The 21,247-nt window shown below is 39.7% G+C and overlaps 1 protein-coding gene across 3 annotated transcripts in view; it reads left to right on the top strand.

The window, feature by feature from the left end:
- The window catches only part of phf24 (PHD finger protein 24), a 44,478-nt gene extending 23,808 nt beyond the window's left edge, over positions 1-20,670 (top strand). For 2 of the 3 annotated variants that reach the window (XM_034896481.1, XM_034896480.1), the window contains 8 exons: positions 690-1,114; positions 2,958-3,143; positions 8,505-8,583; positions 9,134-9,336; positions 10,883-11,049; positions 14,008-14,040; positions 16,180-16,257; positions 19,194-20,670. In XM_034896481.1, the coding sequence (XP_034752372.1) occupies positions 692-1,114; positions 2,958-3,143; positions 8,505-8,583; positions 9,134-9,336; positions 10,883-11,049; positions 14,008-14,040; positions 16,180-16,257; positions 19,194-19,290 (1,266 nt within the window). In that variant the 5' untranslated portion in view covers positions 690-691 and the 3' untranslated portion in view covers positions 19,291-20,670. The remainder of the gene's footprint in view (positions 1-689; positions 1,115-2,957; positions 3,144-8,504; positions 8,584-9,133; positions 9,337-10,882; positions 11,050-14,007; positions 14,041-16,179; positions 16,258-19,193) is intronic. The other variant, XM_034896482.1, reaches the window with a different exon arrangement.
- Positions 20,671-21,247: the final 577 nt, after the last annotated feature.

Here is a 21,247-nt window from a genome sequence, read left to right as displayed (position 1 = left end):
AAAATGCTGATAGCTATAGTTAAACAATGTAAATTGTGACTGTATTTTACGGTAGAAGATTCCAACATTGTGACTTTACAGTGTGCAGCTGCCATTGTCTTAAATGTATTGGTTCAACGATATTGGAAAATACCCAAACAATACCCAACACTAATGTATGTGGTAGATGTTTCAATGTGTAGAGCATGTATTGGTCAAGGTGAAGGTTAGTCAAAGGCCCTCAGAATGTGTTTTGTTTTTCAGGCTTACAATGGGGGACATTTTGTTTTTCGCTTTTCTTACTGATTCCATGTGGGCGCACCTCATTGGGCAAAAAGTGATATTACGTTCTTCCATGCACATTAATCACAACTCAACAATGTTTGAATCACAATTAGATGACAACTGTGGTGTCTGCTTATGCTGCTGTTCAAACCACACCCGCACAGTCGGGATGATGCAGACTGGTGTACATATGGAGATTTCATCTTATGATGAATGTAATTGAGGGAGATTTGATTTACTGTAACCTGTATTGTTCCTTATTTAGTCTTGAAAAGTTAATTTATTTTGTTGAAAATAATGAAAATTTGAAACCAAATTTTAAGAGGCCTTTAATCGTGCATGAGATCTGTTAACTAATTTTTATTGAGATTGTCAATGAAGCACACTTGTGTAAATGTTCTCTTTCTCTGTCCATCTGTCTGCAGCCATGGGAGTGCTCATGTCAAAGAAGCAGCAGGTGGAGAAGGTGCAGAAATGCAACGCTGTCGTCTCCGCCTTCCAGGCGGGCATTAAGGACCGACCTGCCCCAGCAAAACAGGCAGACGGAGAAGTGGAGGACGGCGAGGGGCCTGCTAAACCTTCAGCCAATCCCGACAAGAACACCCAGCAGGCGGAGCAAGAGGAGACCGAAAATAGCGCAGGTTCTTCAACCTTCCACCAGTCCTCTGGGCCGGCGAAGGACGAGTGTAAGGTCAACCAGGAGTCTTGGTCGAGGCTACGGGACGGAAAAGGAGTGGAGCCTGAAGATCTTGACAAGAGCCATCAGCTCACGCCGCCTGCTTTTGTGCGGCCCAAAAGGAACGCCGATGATGACCAGCCTGTAGAGGTGGAGCTGGAAAAGAAAGAGCAGGTATTAAATGATGGCCTAGAGCGGTGGCTAGTGAGCTTATTCATGTTTAGATCAAGAATACATAAAGAAACACTTTACTTGAAGGTATTTACATGAGAGTGTCATGACACTTTCATGAACACATGACACTCTAATGACAGATGAACTCTAACCCTAATCATAATTTGGTGTGACACTTACTAAAAGAAGCGTTATGTCAGTGTCATGTCACTGTTATGTGGATACCTTCAAGTAACGCGTAACCAAAATACCTTTCATGTTAACAAATCCCCTAATCCTGAGATTTATGAGATGTATGCAAAATCTCAAAAAATCACCATGGCAACAGCAGGGCATTATCTCTGTTCCTCCCCCAAGTAAGGCACTATGATAATGCATCTCCGCCAGGCTGTAAATGGACTCTTCACTTTATCTCAATACCATTGTTGAAGGTGAGAAAGTATTATTACAACGTTTTTTCCCCTTTTATTTCAACACTAGCTGTGAGATTTGTTGTTTTTGGTTTTGCGTGAGGGCTCTTCACAGCCAAACATCTTGTGGGCGGGCTGCTTTGGATGTGGCCCAGAGAGGTGACCATATCCAGGGCGATGCTGACTAACAGGGGATGGAGTTCACAGGAGCACTAACACCATCAGCTTTTCTATTTTGCAAAGAGTAAACATTGCCTGGCAACTTGCTGTACAGCCAATGATGCACTTTGACAAGAGGCACAGAAATAAAAGCATCTCCCTAGCAATAATAACAGATCACACTAGTGTGTCATTACAATAGGATAAGCTGTGACTGAGAAAATTTGTCAAGGTCTCATCTGTGATATGTCTACCGCCCTGAAGTTGGGGACGTAGCACTGAAAAGAGATACAAAGGAAACATGGAAATTGACAATGTTTCTCGGATCATTTAAATGTAAACACTCTATCCAGGTTTTTTTTAGAAAATAATCAAACAATGGACATAAAAAGGCCGTTGGGGTTTGACAAAATCTAACTTCTAACAAAATCTGTTTTGAAAGGCATGACTGAGGTTTCCTGCATAGTTAACCAATCAAGCATTTTCCCTGGGTTGACAGCTGTGTATCCTGGGTATAAATAGACTCTACTGAAAATATGGAGAAAATTAGACTATGAACACATATTTACACATGTCAGACGAGGACCCAGATATCATTTTTCTTTCACGTCGACCCTGAGCGAAGAACACAACAAAAACCACTAATACATTATACAATACCCACCCCCCCCATTTAACCACACTCCTACCACTCATGGACTGATTCCTAATCTTTCCACCTGACCTGGTATTCAGGGCTTTCATGCACAGCAGAGGAAGCAATGCTTGTTTTTGTGCCTTTGTAATCACCATGTCTGCCTGATGAAGACGATTGATCTCTAAAATCTTTAAGTGCTCATGTAATGCTTTTTGGCTTTCCTTTATAGTGTCCCAAAGGGACTTACCTTCTTTAACAAAAAACCCATTTCCCAAACTGCTCCAAAGAGCTCTTTTGTAGTCCAGCCTTTACTTCTGTGATGAACTTGTTTCACTTTGTAACACACGCTATAATGCTCGCCTAGCTGCTAGCGTGTGTGACTCCCAAAAAATGTGTGAGTCCCAACAAAGATTGCACAGAAGTGAGATGTCTCCCTCTGTAGCTAAAACAGAGCGCTCATCACACAGGATGAAAAGAGGAGACTGTGCAGCAATGTGCAAAACAACAAAAATGTTTTTTTTTTTTTTTTAAACCATGTAAACCTATTCTGTCACAACATCTAAATACAATTATGAACCTGAAAAGGATATGAGCACTTTAATATACATGACACAATCTGACTCTGTTTTTACCTCAGCCACCGAGCGATGAGATGTGTGAAGTGTGTGAGGTGTGGACGGCCGACGACCTGTACCCATGCAGGATCTGCACTCGGATGTTCCACGACGGCTGCCTGAGGGAGCTGGGCTACCTGCGTGCCGAGGCCCTGCAGGAGATGAGAGACACGGCCCACACTGTTACCGGCTGGAGCTGCTACTATTGTGTAAGTCTGCACAGCTCACTGCCACTGACGCTTGCTGGACAACTAACATGCGGTTTTCATAAATGCAAGTGGTGCATATAATCACCAGTTTATCTTCTGGTTCTACAGACGTAAAATCAGATTAGATCAAACGCAACTTTGCATGTTCTTAAATACTTCCCAGGGTTCTTATCTAAAACCATCTATCTTTTAGATGAAAGTCAATTTCTGTATAAATTAACTGAGATTGATCAAGTTTTTTTGTTGATAAAGGCTTGTTGGCCAATTATTGGAATACGGACAAACTGCTGTTATACACGTCTGACAAGGTCTTGACATCTGATTGATGACGCCTAATGATGCTCCATAGTGTAGCTGCTAGAGCTAATGCTAGCTTCATAGAGAGACAGTGCTGATTCAGAGCTTTTAAGGGGTTGTTAAAACTGGGATGCAGGTGTAAATGTACAGATACCAACATACAGAGAGCATAACATAACAAACGTCACCCCCCCACATGAGACATATTGACGTGTCATAGCAGGAAAAGCACAGGTGGAACTAATAGCTTTAACGATGAATCTGATTCCTTTAAGCGTCAGTGAGTTGGCAACATTAATTAGCCACAGCTGAGTACATTTACCAGGGATCATAGCAGCAAGTGAAATCAACTGTGACTGCCTTTAACGTTCACTTGCTACAGCTTGTCAAGACACAACATTGCACCCTCTCCAAAAAATAAATTCTCCAATGTATCCGAATGTTGGAATATGGATGTAGTGAGAGACGACTGTCTGGCGTACATTACACACATGTTCCAAAGATTGTGGAAAGTCATGTGTTAAGCCAGAATCATCAACATCATATAGCCTAACTTTGTGGGGACTATAGGACAGGCGTTTATGCAGGCAGGTTATTGTTCATTATGGCAGCAGCTGTTTTTACTGCAAAAATAATTTAACTAGGTCAAATAAAGCGAGGCAATGTTCTGGGAGAGTTTTTTAAAAACATTAAATCACCCACTTTCTAATCAGGAATTCAAGGCCAGTGCTAAAGCTGATGATTCTCTGGTGATCACCAAGAGCCATAATGCAATCTGTTTTAATTCAAGCATAAACAGCTGGTGAGTGGTTTTGCTGGAGGACCTTTCAATGTGGAGTGTCTTTCGGGAGCCCTGAGAAGCAAAATCACTTGCCAGATTTTGCGCTTAGAGGGGGATGTTTTCACACAATCAGAGAAAGGACACTAAAAAGGTCCTCTTTTTTAGGCTGGATCCTACGGTGTGTGAGGAATGGGGGCGGAAGAAGACAATTCAGCTAGGGGAAAGAGTGAGAGAGAGAGTTATTCATATTTTGAATGTACTTTTCTCATGGCTAAAGAGAGCAGCTTTTTGGTTAGCACCGCAGTCAGCTGTTACAAATTCCCTTCTTCCGTCATTGCATCTGACATTTAATTTCACACAGGACCCGGAGAATGCTTCTGGCAGATTGATTGACTTTCCTTGAAAGTGGATTTACAGTTAGCCTTTTAAGCAGACTGCTGCATGTATGGCTCATTGGCAGCCAATCAGATGAGGAAAGGCTTCATTAACACAAGGGGCCTTTCTTTATAGTCCGGTGGTATAGTTGTGGTCCGGCTGGCCCAAGCTGACTACACAAACCTGAGTCTCATCCACAATCACCTGGTCCCACCGCTCACACCCGCCTGCCATCTTCAATCAACCACAGTATATCTACCCCGGCGTTTCATCCGCTCGTCGCTTCATCGTTGCTCCAGTATCCCTGTCTCTGCCACCACTCTTGTTCTCCCATCTCCGGTCAGCTGGCTTCTCCTCTCGGCCCCCCTCCCACAGCACCCTGCTTCAACCTGTCTCCATCTCCATCTCCACTCCCAGCTCCAGTGTCTCTTCCTTGGGTCCTCGCTCCTGGCTCTCCCACGCGTTCCTCGAGAATCCACACCCTCATGACTCCTCAAGCTCCCCCGTCTCTGCGTCCCCGTCCCCATCCCTGGCGTCTGCTTCTCCACTTTTCCTCTCATTCCGAACAATAAACCCATTTGCCTTTTTGAGCCTTGCGTTTGAGTCTTCCTGTTATTCCCGTCACGTCCGACTTCTTTTTAATACTTGCTGTGAGCTGGTAAGGGTGAAGATCCAGGGGTCGTGATTCAGTCAAAGTAAAGACTTTATTCCTACAGCTTATACATTATGCATTTGAGTCCTGTTCGTGTCCACTATGATGAATTAGCTGCAAGATGTTTCTGGGAAACAAGTATGCAGCTTTCTCAATATTTTTAATTTACAATGTGCAGCTGGAAATGAGATTAATAACAGGGTTGTGTGATAATTCACTAATGTCATGATCTAGTTGTAACGTCACTACCAATGACATCTTTCACATCTCACAGACATCTGATTCATTGATCACATAAATACTGATCCTTGCAGCTTAGAATTCAATAAAACTTTTGGCATTGAACCTATATGTGAGTTATTTTAAATCACACAATCAATGCTGTCATGTGCTTTTGAACAAGAACGTCTCAAAGAGCTATTTATGCAAGCTACCAGAATAAGATTAGAATGTGGTGTCATTATTATACCCTCCCCCCCCCAAGGGGCCTTTTGTGTCTATTTTCCAGATGTCAGTGTCAGTGCTGCATTAAAACCCTTAATTCATGATTAATAAGTTTCACATTTTTGAATCTGACATCCACATAAGCCTACATTTAGATGCAAATGTTACCAGACAGACAACAGTTTAATTATAGCACCCATGTCAGATGGCCGGTTTAACTGTTTTTCGGACCGTTGATGAACATTAGAGAGGCACAGAAACAATGTCTGGCTTAGGACATACTAAGAAAACAGTTACCTCATGAAGGTATGGCCAATTTGTTTGGTTCTTTATTGATTCTCATCTCACTTTTTTTCACATTTTTGGAGGAATTTCAGTTCAATCAAGTTCATGAGGTCAATAATGTTTAATAATGACAATGACAAAACGAAAACAGGGTAGGCTACATAAGAGAGGCCATGCAGAGAGATATGAAACATTACTTTGAATTTTGTTTTCACTTTTAAACCCCTCCCACATGGCTAAAGGACATTTTTAATCATTACTCAGAAGACAAACATGACATTGAATTTCATGTGGCATTCAATTTCTGGAGGCGGAACTGGAACTGTAAGGCACTAGAACAACCAGTTGCTAAAAGTGATCTCCAGCAGCGTGATATATAATGTAACATATTGTTCATGAGACATGGAAAACATAATGTTTCAATACTATAACTAATAAGATCAATTTCCCACATCAATGACAGCAAGATACCTACTCAATAGATTTGAAGACTTTATCGTGTATGGTACTGCAGCTCACAATACAGTTTCACATGTTATTCTCTTCTTAAAATATATCCACGTTGGGCTTTTTAATGGCTTTGGTGTTTGTGCGAAGCTGCAGAGAGCAGCCACTAAAGAATGAGTGCAAAACAATGCAGGAGAAAATGGAGGGTTTTTCAATTTGAAGATGAAAATGACAAAGTTTTTTAGCTGTCCAGCCAAATGAATTATAGGTAGTACACTGGAAATCTGGCAATTAGATGTTTTAGTAAAGACATTTAACAACATAAAAACACTTGTTGCTCAAACTTCTACAAAATCCTTTTGGGAACACTTGTATACAATCTAGTGTAAACAGGCTACTCTGTAACTTAAAACGAGGCAAACTTTAATGGACATTACAACAAAGAGTACCTTTAACAACAGTTCCAACACACAGTAACTTCATATTGACGCGCGGCTAAACAAAGGCAGAGTACCTTACCTCGGTTTGAGGGTTCCAAAACAAAGTCAAAGAGCAGTAGCTGGTGTTAAACAGTGTTCTGCCTTGGTTTCTCTTTGGACTTTTGAATGGAACTGTTAAGACAACCCATTATTTTCTTTTTTTCACTATTTTTATTCAAATACAAAGTTACAGTCTTTTGCCTTTGAAGGGCAGCATAGCTCTCAGTCAGGCCGGGCACTTTATACTAATAATCCCCCGCTGTTGACATTTTGGCAAGGACGCCGGGTCCCAGACTGCATCGCTACAGTCTTGTAGAGACAGACAGTACGTGAGTCTATTATTCTGGTGCAGGCTTTCCTTTTTTTTTTAGATTTCTTTGACTTTGAAACAGCCATTAGAGTTGGGTATGTAGAGGTTAATTGTGCAGAATAGAGTGAGTTTCTTCATATTAACCAAATTTCCATGTACATTAACATTAAGTTAAGCAACACCACCTACTCGCAGCACCCAGATTATGTAAGGAAGGACTGGGTAGTATTAAAGGCAGTGCATTTTAGTAATGAATAATTAGATACATTTGTAGTACACTCTCTTGATCTGTAAACACTTCCTTACTGCTGGGTAAGGAAGGTGTTGGCAGTTACTGTGATCTTGATGAGGCAGGTGTGTTAACAGCTCCCAGAACTCATCTTCCAGTGGTATGTCTCTGGGATTTTATTATTTTTAAATACTTTTTGGTTGACCTTTTTTTTGGATTTGCTGTTATTTTCTGAGCTTGAGGGTGTTTTTCATTGTTGTTTTTTTAGGGTGGGCGGTTGCACATTTTCATTTATGTAGATTTTATGAAGCCCTGACAGAACAAGGCCTATAAACCAACTGTAATAATAAATAATGTACAAATAATATACAAATATAAATATTCAAATCAGCATCACCTGCTGATGGCTGGGAATTTCATGGTGTTCATTTCCCAAAACTCAGATTACATTGTTTTTTTTTGTTATCCAAATACATTTTTGATTTAATTGCATATTTCATTGAAATTAGCTTTTTTTTGTATTTTAAGTAGACCTGTGCTCTCATTTACGGTTATTGAACTTTGGCCCTTTGCCATTAAAGTAGGATGAGTTTACACTAATTATGGATGGAATGGTAAGAGGGGAAACATAATATTCACTAGCATGACATGGCATATTTCTTGCTACCAAAAATTATGAAGATTATGAGAAATATCTAGCCTTATGCAACTTTGCACTTACTGTAGTTGTTCCACTGATCAACTGGAAAGCTCTATTTTCTTTCCAGCTTTCTTTCACTCTCTTCATTATTCTTCATTAGTGTGTAATTAGTAAGAAATAGAGCCACACATGTAAATCACCTGGGAAACACTAGTGGCTTGAATGGATTCACAATCCAACTCTTTGTGTGCTTGTGATTATAATTGCAGGGTGGTTCATCTGGGACTAAGTCCATGTAATTAGAGCACACTCAATTATTACACATCAAGGAATGTACCACTCGACTAGAAAAGAAATTGTGAGAGCATAGCTTTTTTTTTATCAAGTGTAACTCTCTGCCCTCATCTTACCCTTCTCTGCAGGATAATCTGAATCTACTCCTAACAGAGGAAGAAATGTACAGCCTTCTGGAGACCTTTAAGCAGTGCAAGATCATCCCAGGTGAGTCACCAGTTCAAGGTTAGAAAATACGTTTTGATAAAACTGTCAAGTTCATTAAACTTTTGGCATTTAGGGGATGTCTAAAATAGGTCTAGGGATTGCAATGTTGGCCGGAGACTCTCTGTAAAGTCTAATAAGTTGAATTTTCCACATCTGTTATTTTCTTCAAAAAAGATTCCAAACCTCCGAAAGGAAATTATAAGAAGAAAAGCAGTAGTAGTAGTACTTTGTCAGTTTTGAATGTTTTCAATCTAGACTATACTGAATGTAGTTTGAAAAAGGTTTTGTGAGAAAAAAAACATGGTGTACTGCGTACATTGTTTTCTTTATACCTTTTTATGGTATTGATCATTTTTAGAGGTATCACATTATTTGCCCTCCCCATTGTCTACTTCCAGATGTGTGGTATTATTCTGAAGCTTGTATGTAGGGCAAACAGTGGGAAGTGGTCCTGCGTGTTGTAGAGAATGAGTCACAGTAAGTTAATTTAATCAGCAAGCCTGCTCGGTCACCAATTAGGTCTGATGTCATGAATTGTTCCTTGCTGCAGAGTCCTGCCTGGTGTCAGATGAGCTGCTGCAGTACCGCCACTTTGCATCCAAGCAGCAGTTTGATAAGGACCTGACTGATGAGCAAGAGGAGGAGGTCCTGGCCCAGTTTGCAGCGCTAGATCCTGAGAAGAAGGGTCACATTGAATGGTCGGACTTCCTTTACTTTGAGTCTATGGCAGTTTTGAGGAAGTTTCGCTCGGAGGTAAAGTATTAGAATGAAGAGACAAGTCAAATATAGTCAAAACATAATTGTAAAACAGCTTCTAAAGTCACCGAATTTTCTAGGTTATCCAATTGCGCCCTAAAAAATATCCTCCTCACATCACACATTATAAACGTAGAACAAACTTGGAGGGCATAATTCTGCTTACACCCTTTACTAACAAAATACCAGGTGTAATCAAATTAAAAATCTTTCTTGCAACTCATTTTAATTGCTTTTTTCGTTTTAAACACCATGAAATACAGTTATTGAATCGTTAATATATTGCGTTCTGTGTTGCTACGCAACATCAAGCTACACAGGGAGAAGTTCACAAGACTGAGCCAGAGTTGTGTCCGATACTACACTATGCATTCTATGCACTACATACTCAATAGGTGTACTATTGTTCAACATACGTTAGTGGGAATAAACTTTGGTATGTCTCTTATCGGACGCCCCGAGCTGTGACTACCAAGTCACTTCTGAGAGCATTGTTGGTTGGAGATGCTTTACCATGGTAACCACTGCTAATGACATCACTGGATAAGGTTCAAATTACTGGAAAGGGTAAGCAACAAGTCAGGTGACAAAATCTAAAATGTGTTAAAGCATTGTTGATGTTACAGAGCTGCCTTGGTCATTGGGCAGTTTTCTGTTTTAAACGTTCTTACTACAGCATTGCATTATGGGAAATGTATGCCGTGTAGTGTCTAGTGTTTGCACACTGTAATTATAATATTTAGGGAGAACGGCGCTCCATCCCGCTACATAAATTTTTATTAAAATCATCTTTCCGGCAAAGATGACTTTGCATTTTATCTCTGGTCCTCTCTCCTTCACCCTAATAATTCACAACTTCCAACCAAATCCAGTCCGGAATTTTCCATGGCATAACGCAAGCTAACTGTCTTTATATTCTTTTATTCACTTTATGATATGGAGCAAATAGAATGATCGGAAGGTTATCCTTGTCTCACTCTTTGAAAAAAAGACTTGTCTTGCAGTCAGTCATAGCCAAAGTAATGGTGTTTCTTTCATTTACTGGGGCAGAGATCAGCAATCATAATCTTCAAGCATAGTGTGCGAGCGTCTGGCAAAGGCATACTTTCCTCCAGTCAGTCTAAATTCTTATCAGCCTTGAAGAGAATGCAGGAACACGGGTCAGAGACTGCTTTATGTTGAAGTTAGTTTTGATAATAAGGATCGGGGGGAAATGCTACAGAACTGGTGGCTTAAATACACCTGTCTGAATGACTCATTTTTATTATTACAACAGTTTAAGTATTGTGCTTTGTTTTTTTAGCTTGTGAGATTAAATTTGCAATTTGCTGACTGTGTGATGGTGGGGTAACACAGGGTAAAGCAGTGCTAGCGGATTACGTCAGAAATTGCTAATGTGATTGAGAGTGACTAAGGCCAAAATACCATCAGCCATAAAATACCTTTTCCAGGCCCCTAAATTACAACAATCACAGGCATAAAAGATGAAGGGAATTAATAGATTCAACCCAACTAATCTCTTTGGATTTCATTTTTTTTTTAGAACTCACTGGTGCGTCTGCTGACTGCCAAGGAGAGAAATAACGCACGGGCGGTGTTCCTGGGTCTGGACCTGGATAAAGACGGCATGATCACAAAAGCAGAATGCCGCCAGGCCCAGCAGTCTTGGTTCCACAAGCTCAACAAAGACTCACAATCTTGCAATGTGAGGTGAGTGTACCAGTAGAGGGTCAGTAAAGCAAAGTACATATAGTACAATGTCATATTTAAAGCTAGAACATTTCTTTGAATACTTTTAGAACACAACAGTATTTCAAGTCTAGACAAAGATCAAAGACCCACATCAATGTTCAAGTATAGTGGGAGTTTGGGATGTAAGGATCTCATCTGTATGCAAACTGCAGCTGGCAGAGGGAACAAGGGTTTGGCTGCTTATAGAGTAGAGACAGTCAGTAGGAAGACTGTAAGCAAGATAACAAGCTGTGTTCTTTTGTCATTAAATAGTCTTCCACTGGTGGACATAGTCTTCACGTAACCACAATATGTCAATTTTTAATGCTTTGCAGATGACACACATCTTTACTTGCCCAAAATATCAAATGATAAATCAGTCAAGACAATCTTCTGTTTTCAACATCAATTATGTTGATGTTGAACGGAACACTTTAGTGTCAGTTCCACCCAAATCATAAACAAATTGAACTTAGAACTTATAATTAAATACTAAAAATTCAAATTTTTTTAACCTCATAACTAAGAATCAAACTAACCAAGATTGCGTTAAAACTGTGTCCTGTGACTCTTGTGACATGTTGACTTGAAACACATTAGCATTCCTTCTGGTCTGAGAATTTTTTTTTACTTAGCTTGGTGTGTTTCTTTAGTCTTTGATAATACCACCCAACAAAAACATCTTACAGTAGAGCTACGTTTGCATTACATTTTTGCATGCGTCTGCATCATTTACATTCATTCCTGGTATCAATCTCAGTGAGAAAGAGAATTATCACTGCAGTTCCGCTTCATAGAGCTTTGTAATAAGTTTGTGCTCTTTGTTTTTCAATGTTATGTTCCCCAATTAGTTTGTGTAGTTACTCTTACCTTAACATAATGCTTAAATGGAATATTAATATCTTCAGAATACATGGCCACTCTACACGGACAAATTATCTTTAAGAAGAAAGGCCTTGAATCCCAACCTGAAGCTAATCAAATAAGTGTTTTTCTCCCAATTAATCTGACCTCCGATGACGAGGGTAATGTGCGTCTTTCAAGGCAACCAGTTGCTTTTGAAATGTCATGACAATCAAGAAAATCTGCGAGGTTGCAGGGCTCATTTGCTTCAGCCGTGGAAGAGGCTGTGAACTTTAAAATAGTTATTACTGGTATTCTTGTACCATGGTACCATAAGTTGATTAAATAATTTGCATATCATCACACTTTTCTTTAGAGATGTTGAAAGAACTAAATTTATGAATCTAGACAAAAAATGTATATTCCAAAAGTGTCCCACATTACACTTTCAGTATAGAATAGGCATGACATTACACTTTCAGTATAGAATAGACATGACATTACACTTTCAGTATAGAATAGACATGACATTACACTTTCAGTATAGAATAGACATGACATTACACTTTCAGTATAGAATAGACATGACATTACACTTTCAGTATAGAATAGACATGACATTATACTTTCAGTATAGAATAGAGATGACATGAACTTAAAGTTCAACAACCCTTTCCTCCTTCAGCTTTCACACTGGTGGCATAGATAAGAGCATGTCCTCTGGTCAATGTGCCAAAGCAAAACCCACAGCTACAAACAGTCAGGTAGCTGCTTTGACTACAATTTCCCTGCGGTAATGCAGCACAAACTGGACTTATTGTTTACCTCTGTCTCGCTCTTCGCTGTCCTTCTGCAGAGGGGCTTTCTGCTGAGACAGTTTACTGAAGAACTGAAGGCATTGCTTTTCTATTGGCACATCTCCAGTGCAGAATGCATTGAATGCTCACAGAAGCACAACATTGAGAGAAATTGCAAATGGACTTGTGATGAGCAAAATCAAACAAATAAATCATGTCTATGTGAAAAGTAAAAAATTGAAAAGTTAATACAGCCAGTTCCTTTTCTCATATAATGTTTCATTCAATAATGTATTCTGTGCTGCCACTCATGTCTTTATCAGGCACTTAGTTACCCGCCGCTTTGATGCTGAGTATGATTAAATTCCTGCTATTATTAAATTGTTATGTATTAGTATTATGAAGCTGGTGGCTTTTGCTTGAAACTTACTTGAACTGTGTTCTTTTGAGAAGTCTTGAAGGAGACTCAATGCATATAGCTGTTTGCGCTTTTTTTGGCTCGGATCTCAAATGTCTATAGGGTCTGCACACAATAACTGAAACCTATGTAAATTATAGAGAAAATCCAGTACAACAACCCTGCAACAGACACAACCTTTGCAAAGTGTTTTGTTCCTACTAGATCAAAGGAGAGACACAGTATTAGATACCTTTCACAATATGATGCAATCCGGTGTTACTTCACTACAAAGCACAGCCGGGAACATGACCAGAGAGATGAATTGCCGCTCTGAAAAAGTCTTGACAAAAATTGAAGATTGTTATCTTCAGAAAAGCTGTCTTTATTGGATGATTATTGTACTGGGTTGCATTGTACAGCTGCTGTCTTTATGGTGTCCATGCCCTGTAGTCTCTAATTGCTGGTTATTATTAAGTATGGCAAATGGAATAAAGAAAATAAAAATAAAATCATTATTATGGGAAATTATAAAAATGTATACAGTATATATCCATACACCTTTATCAGTTTAGCCTCTGATTGGCTCTGATTAAGTTATTGTTTGTACTCACTGTGTGTGTGTGTGTGTGTCAGTGGTTTAAAATTATTCAGATTCACAGTACATAAGTAGTATACTGATTAAGCATAATGACTCCTTTGAGAGTGATATGTTAATACTAACACATTTGCACTAATGCATTTGTAAAGTGAATGAGATTTTTACTGGAATAAATGTACTTTTCACTGTATTTGTAAGTGTGCATGTGCTTGTTACTGCTTATAAAGTTGTTGCTGTCAATTCTCCTATGCTGTACATTTTATCGCTCTCACCTATACAACATGCGCCATTCCCCACAGACTCATGGGACTCTGCTCTCCTTTGTATTGTGGGTGAGTGTGACTCAGCACTGCATGGCTTGCCTCACTTTCCTCACAAAACCCTTAAGCCCTCTGCAAGTATTCTTAGACAACCCCTTGATTTAGATTTCATTCGTAATTTCACCCTCGCCCTTAAAAAAAGAGAGAAAGAGAGCAAGAGAGAGCAGCTTCTTAACTGCAAACTGGAACTCTTTTCAAGCATACAGCAATCAGAGACACATGCATCCTTGAATGTGAGCCCTTCATATGATTAGGTCTTGCATGGAGAAGTTTCAGGCTGGCCTCTAATTATAGGGATCAAATAAAAAACCTCAAGTTCTCTTTAGGGGAGCTTTACTTTTTAAGTGTCATGTTTCAATGTAAGAGAGCATTGTGGACAAAAGGGGTGTGAGTGTGCACATCAGGTCCACACATTACACTGAAATGCATCCTCATCCGCATGCTCAATGAAAAGCAAATAAAACCTTTGATCGCTGGATTATAGACCTTCACAATCTACAGTGTGAGAGTGAAAAAGAGTTTTTCCAGTGAGCCATCAGTCAGAAGGTACATCAGGAGATTCTGTCTGACTCTGAAAGATCAAAAACTCATGACTCATGGAAGTCTGGAGACAGTCATATTGGTTTCTAGTGAACTGTGAAGTAACATGATTTTGCTCTATAATTTATATACAGTATGAATACATTTTACAGATTAGCTAGTAGGTTGTCCTTAAAATTTTTTTTTAATTACACACTGATTTTGGACAGTAAAGTCTGTAAAGAATGTTGGTGGACAAAACAAGTCGTTTTTGTAGATGTTACGTCATGACCTCTGACAAACTGTAATGGGCTTTTCTCACATTTTAAATACTATATCGATCAATTATCAACCCGTTCTCACTCCCAACTCGTCAAATACGGCAGCGTGGATCATGGCCCTAAGCGTTTGATACCGATGCACAAGGCACCCTATAGGTCTCCAAGTGAACGGCCTCTGGTATGTACGTTAGCTCAAGGTAGTTAAGGGAAGCCTGCGAATCAGATCCATAACCTCACCGCTGTGAGATGACGTACTACAAAGAGCAACAAAGTCCGCGTAGGGAGGATAGTTATAAAAAGTGACTACGTGAGCGTAGGAGAGGATGGGGTGAAGGATATGTAAAAACAAACAGGACTTTCACCAATGGGACCGCTATCAATGTTGAATTATTTTAGATCCATTATGTAGGCTACATAACACTTAACATGTACGTGAGTTACATAAGGAACATATTTTAACCCAAAACACAATATTTTCCTGAAACCTAAAAGTAGTTTTGTTGACCAAAGCTTACCATTAATTCATGAAGAAAAAAAACAATTCTTAGTTTATTTAAGGCTGACGATAGTGATGTCATCTCATGCTACTTTTAGGCCTACAAACGAATCCTTTTGCTGATTTGTGTTTTGCGCTCTTAAGCTTTGTGGACATTTCTGCAGTGCCAGAGTATAGCTGAAAACATTGTTACAACAGAAACTGGTCAGAAGAATAATTTGAACCTCTTCTGTCACATCTCTCTGAAAATGAAGTATAGTGGTGGGAGTAGCTAATTTCATTTAACCTTGCCAGGAATAACTGGGATACCTTGCATTGTATTCTGAAGAAGTGCACCATGCACTAGAGATTGGGACTTTCTAAATGTTACCACGTTGAAGTTTACTGTTGGAGCAGCTTATAATAGCACAGTCCAGAAAAGACTAAGTTTTGTTGATTTTTATGCCATCTGGTGAATATAGCTTGATCCTTGCAACTTGAATCCTTTAAAAGCATTACAATGTAATACACTGGTTCACAATAATTAGCTTCTGCCTCTTCCTATGACCTCAGATGTGTCTAAATACATGGACATACTGACGAGCTGTGTGTTACCCAATATTGCAACCCAATGAGTTTTTTTTGCATGCAGAAATTACAGCTGTGGATCCGAAAATGTCCTTGTATCCCAGGAATATCATCATGGATTCTCCTTTGTTCAAAAAGTTAAGATGAATCAAGTTAGGGTGCAGTTTTCTTTCTTATAAATTCCCTTGTTCCTCTCTTTCTACAGCACAAGGAAATGTGTTGACTCCTTTCAATTGAGCGTTGATGTATTCTTATATCTAACTCCTACTTTTCTCTCCTTTGGTACAGTATAAGTCACGTTGGTCCCATATGCGAGAGCAGCCCAGCCAGCTCTGGCAGTGAAAGGAGCAAGACTGAAGACAGCAGGTTTGTCCTCTCATATTGTAAGTGAATGTGTGTGAGGCACTCCTTACAGCCTTGCATTATATATCAATCTGTTGAAGTTCTCCTCTCACAGGCTCTAGCTTCTAACAGGCTTTAATGGCCTTAAAACTCCATTAAGCAGTGACATTAACATAAACTTGTTAACCCTAGCAGAATACGCCTTTTCCCACTAGACCAGTCTACGTGTGGCTGTCCCAGAAGTGGTCCCTGCTGTTCAAAGACAGGCATCATTTTGTGGGCTAATTGTGGGTAGATATAGCAAGTAGTCGTGAGCCCGAGATAAAGTTGCTAAGAAGGGATGTGTATTGTTAACAACAAGGCCGATGAGGCAAAATAGTGTTACAAAAAATAATATGGATTTAGGGAAAGCTAAATCAAAACAGTTTCACAAAATAAAAGTAATTGATGTGAGAGTCATAAAGATCACAATATCAAAAACATACCCTGTTTCCTAATGACCTAAAGGCAAGTCAATTCTGAGGGTATCCGACAGACTTACAGTACGTCCTACTACCTCAGTTTTCCTCATGCTCTCCTACAGAACAAATTCAAATGCCTACCTATATGGACCTGAAGAACGTCCCTAAAATTGGATCATACCAATATCACACAGCAGGGGCGGCTGAAGTGAATAGGCAGTTCAAAAGGCTACGTACAGCCAAAACGCATCTATTATACTAGACATTTACACATTATGCGTACAATTCACATTGACAATGAGGAATGAGTAAGTTAACAGGTGATATTAATCTTGTGATCAATAACATAAAGTATGAACTCACTAAATAAACGTATTAACAGGCGTCATTCCAGGTCAGTCTTCGAGGGCTAAAATTGGTAGCGGATTGCTACCCTGACGGCAGCCATGCGCTCCTTCACAGGGCAGTCAAGGTAGGATTCATATTGAGTGAAACAAAAGAGAAGACCGCAGCATGGACTGGTTCAGGCTTTGTTGCCCCTTCAAATAACCTGAAACTCACTTTCTAACTGTCCTCAGGTAATGGAGACAAATCCTATTTGGCATTGCACGTCTTTTGAGACTTTTCTTCATGCCACATTAGAACATTTTGCAATAATTGCAGCTCATGCACCAGCACTGAGGAAGTGACTACAGGGAGCCACAATTAAAAAGAGAACTACACAAGAGAGTCATATTCAGTTTCATACTAATTAGCAGAACATGCAGACAAAAGGTATGACAAAATAGTTTTGTTTCATAAATACCATTTCCAGAGCAGCATGAGGCAAATGCCAGCAGAGCAGAGGCCAGATGCCTATTCAAATGAAGTTACCAAATCATTTTTTACTGCATGGGTACTAAATTTTATTACGCAGCTTGGCTGAATACTCAATTCTAATTGGTCAATCCCGGCCTTCTGCAGTCTGTAATTTCTGTGTAATGGCTATTGCCATGGAAGGAATTCGGATCACGGACTCTGGTGGACCATTTTTGAATCAATATTTGTGCTTATCAAGCTCATAGTGCTAATCAGAGGATCACAAAGGGAGAGAGTGGACAAAACGGAGATGGCTAACAGCGCTAATGGCAACCTTGAAAGCAGAGCATTAGTTAGCTCCGTTTTTAGCTCACTCACAAGGGCGACCTAGCTTGCGTAGCTCATCGCTGGTGAAGTTAACCGTCCTGACTGGGATAGGTGACCTCTGTATGAGTAGTTGTGAAATAAGCCGTGTTAAAGCGGAATAATGTACAGCAAGCTGTTAATTTTTGTGAATTGAGCCCCTTCAGGCTGATTCAAGACTCCTTGTTGGGGTTTTAGTTTGCAACAATGAGCGGCTGGCTCTGCATTATAACTTATGGTATAGTGGTGTATTTTAAGCTAGGTAACAGCGTCACTTGCCAAAAACAACAAAGATAAAGATCAGAATGACATTTTTCTTGGCGGTCAAAAAAGAAAAGCTGTGTAATTCGATGTTTTCAGATAATCTGTTAGTCCACCTTGTATTTTCTAACTCAACCATGTTGAAGGGACCATTTGTTCCTATGAAGACAGAACTGATACATGTTTAAAATTGGGTCACGTTTACTTCAATCTTGAATAATTCATTAATTATTAATTTCTCAAGTCCAACAGTGTGGGGGTTGTGGCCATTCTTAGCATTCACCGATGAACGAGGAAGAACAAGGAAGTTTGTACATTGTGTCAAGAAGACATTGTGAAAACAGCTGGGCACCAGGGTTTCAGCAAATACTCTAACACGAGTGAACAATGCATTTGTCGGGGAATATTTCTACCCTTTGAAAAATACACATTTGGTGCACTATAGGGAGTACTTTGGGCTGACTCAAAATAAACTACAGTGCCAGGTTCATTGTAATGAAGGGACAGGTCACATAGTGCAACAGTAGCTCATTGATGTGTAATAAATTTTGGAACAAAAATGGAGCTTTGTGTCTCACAAAAATGAGATACATCAGGATTTGGCTACAGAGGCGTACTTGTTAGTAGATTGTTGGTTTTGTCTTTTTGTTGACATTAAGAAAAATATAGAAACTATAGTCAAACAAACCAAAGCCTTTTCACTGTTGGCTTGTTATTTCTTGTGTTTAGTGGCTCATGATTCCTGACCCCAAAGCCAAAGTAAAACTGCTCTGCGCTGGCCGTTCCATTATCTTCCTACTGGGGCAGAGCAGCGCCGCGCTATCAGGCACAGCGCCACCCATGGATTTGAAAGCTGAAATTATTTCAACTTTGAACTCGTTGCGGCCCAATCAATTCCAGAACGTTTCTGCGCTGCGCTTTGCCTCTTTGCTCTGCTACCTCACGGTTCGGCCTGCAGATCTTGTGTTGGTGGCTTAAGCCTACCCAGACCACTCATTTTAGTTGTTCGTTGAAAATAAATGATTGAAAACAGTTTTGTTTTACTATTAAATACAAAAACCTCTCTTTATTCAACAGGCCAGTGACCTGGGCAGACTTTTTAAAGGAGAGTGCCATCTACATTTTGGCTGCGCGGGCCAATAGTTCTGCCATGCACATCCGTCTGCCTCTATAGTCCAGGATTCCCAACGGCACCCCAGCAGACAGAGAGGGGGAGAGAGAGGGTGTATACCATATGGTCAACAGATGAGCGAAGGAAGAAAGACGTGGTGACACGATGACATGCGGAAGGCAACTTAGCAAACTGGATGAAGCACTACTGAGAGACAGCAGATCAAGCTATTGACAGAATCTCTCCTTCTCTGCATCACCTCAATCCCACAACACTTGACAACACACACACACACACACACAGTGATTGACACACCAATGACGCAAGTGACAACAGCTGTCACAGGTCCCGACTCCTAAAAACTTGACAACTTCCAACAAATGTGAAAGATAGCACAAAGGAAGACAACTAACTTACTAGTATAGCAATCAGACAAGCTCCTAGGATGCTCACACTCTACAAAATGACAAACACCACACACTCCACCACCCTTCAGCTGCATAACACACCTCTCCATGCGGGTACATTAGTGTGACATGCTGTTACTCTTTCAAGTATTCATTCCGTTGGGCCTCATCAGAGTAATAATTCCATGCTACTGTAATGGGATTGCGTTATTCACCATCAAATGTGTTAATCACAGTACACAGAGGCACATGAAAATTGAAATTCATTAACGGTACTGTTTGACGATGGGGTAGACTTCGGGGAGGAGATTAACCCTGCGGATGCCATTATCAGAACGTATACCAAACGGAAATGAAAGCTATCTGCGTACATATTATATGAGAAAAAGTGCTATTCTTGCCAGTATAAATTATTATTATGCATTAAAACGCTGTATTTATTCCTGTATCCTCTGATGTATCCTCTGTTTTCCCCAGTCTCATCCAAGAGTCCATGTGTTTCTGAAGTACCAACCGTGAAAAAGGATGTGAACGTTGATGAAAGTGAACCCAGTTAAACCCAGACGTGCATATACAGCCATATAGTACATGTTGTACCTGTTGTGCTCAGAGCTGCACTTTGACAATGCGGAAACATCTGCCCTCCTGTTCTAGTGTCATTATTTCCACTGTGGGAATGAGATGTGGATGTACTACTGTGTGACATCATCACTGTAATTAAATACCGAAAGACAACGGGAGCTCTGGTGCAAAAATTGTGTCCTTTGTCAATATGCAGGAGGACTGTTTAAAATATTGTTATGGAAAATGTGGTGGGAATTGTATAGCGTTACAGGTTGTAAAACAATTTAAATTACTGCACATAATACTGCCGATAGATGCACTGGAAACATACTGTAACATGTAAAACTTCATGTAGTGTTTATGCCATGTAATGCCAGGTCCTCTCAGCGAATAAAGTGCGGTTATGACATGAATCTGGACTTGTCTGAGGGATATGTCAAAGTGCTGAAATAAATGCATGGCATTTACTCTCAAGAATCTTGTCTTTTAATCTTTTTTTAAGCGTGAATGCTAACAAAAAAATTTGCCTTAGGGCTAACAGTATTCACAAGAATCATTTCTCAATTCATTATAAAAGAAATTGTGTAAACTTACATATATATTCATCAAATTGACTTTACATTTAATGGCAAATTACAATGTGTATGGATTGTTAACTTGGATACATGAAATAATAGTCCAGTATTTTCCTACATACAGTATGATTTGCATACATTTAAGATACTAAAAGTGTGTATTGTGATTACCTCTCAGGTTTTGACACCTGTCCCCCAAACATGTATTCTTCTTCATTTGTTAGCTTTCAAGGGAAAGTGGAACTTACTACAAGGGGCTGCTTAGCAATGTAGTCAAATGGAAACTACAATCTGTTTCTGTTTAATATAATTACATGACAATGTTTTCTTTAATGATGAAAATGCTACTTGTAGCATTACTGGTAGTAATTCTACATGAATGGGGGAATTTAATGTGGCTGCCTGGAACTGGAGGTGAGAGCAAAAATCAAGTTGAATTAAACACAATGGCACAGAGAACAAAAAATAAAACAG

This window comes from Etheostoma cragini, chromosome 16, assembly GCF_013103735.1.
Source record: "Etheostoma cragini isolate CJK2018 chromosome 16, CSU_Ecrag_1.0, whole genome shotgun sequence".
Taxonomy (NCBI): domain Eukaryota; kingdom Metazoa; phylum Chordata; class Actinopteri; order Perciformes; family Percidae; genus Etheostoma; species Etheostoma cragini.
The sequence above is the reverse complement of the archived record's forward strand: the minus strand, read 5'-3'. Positions and strand labels throughout refer to the sequence as shown.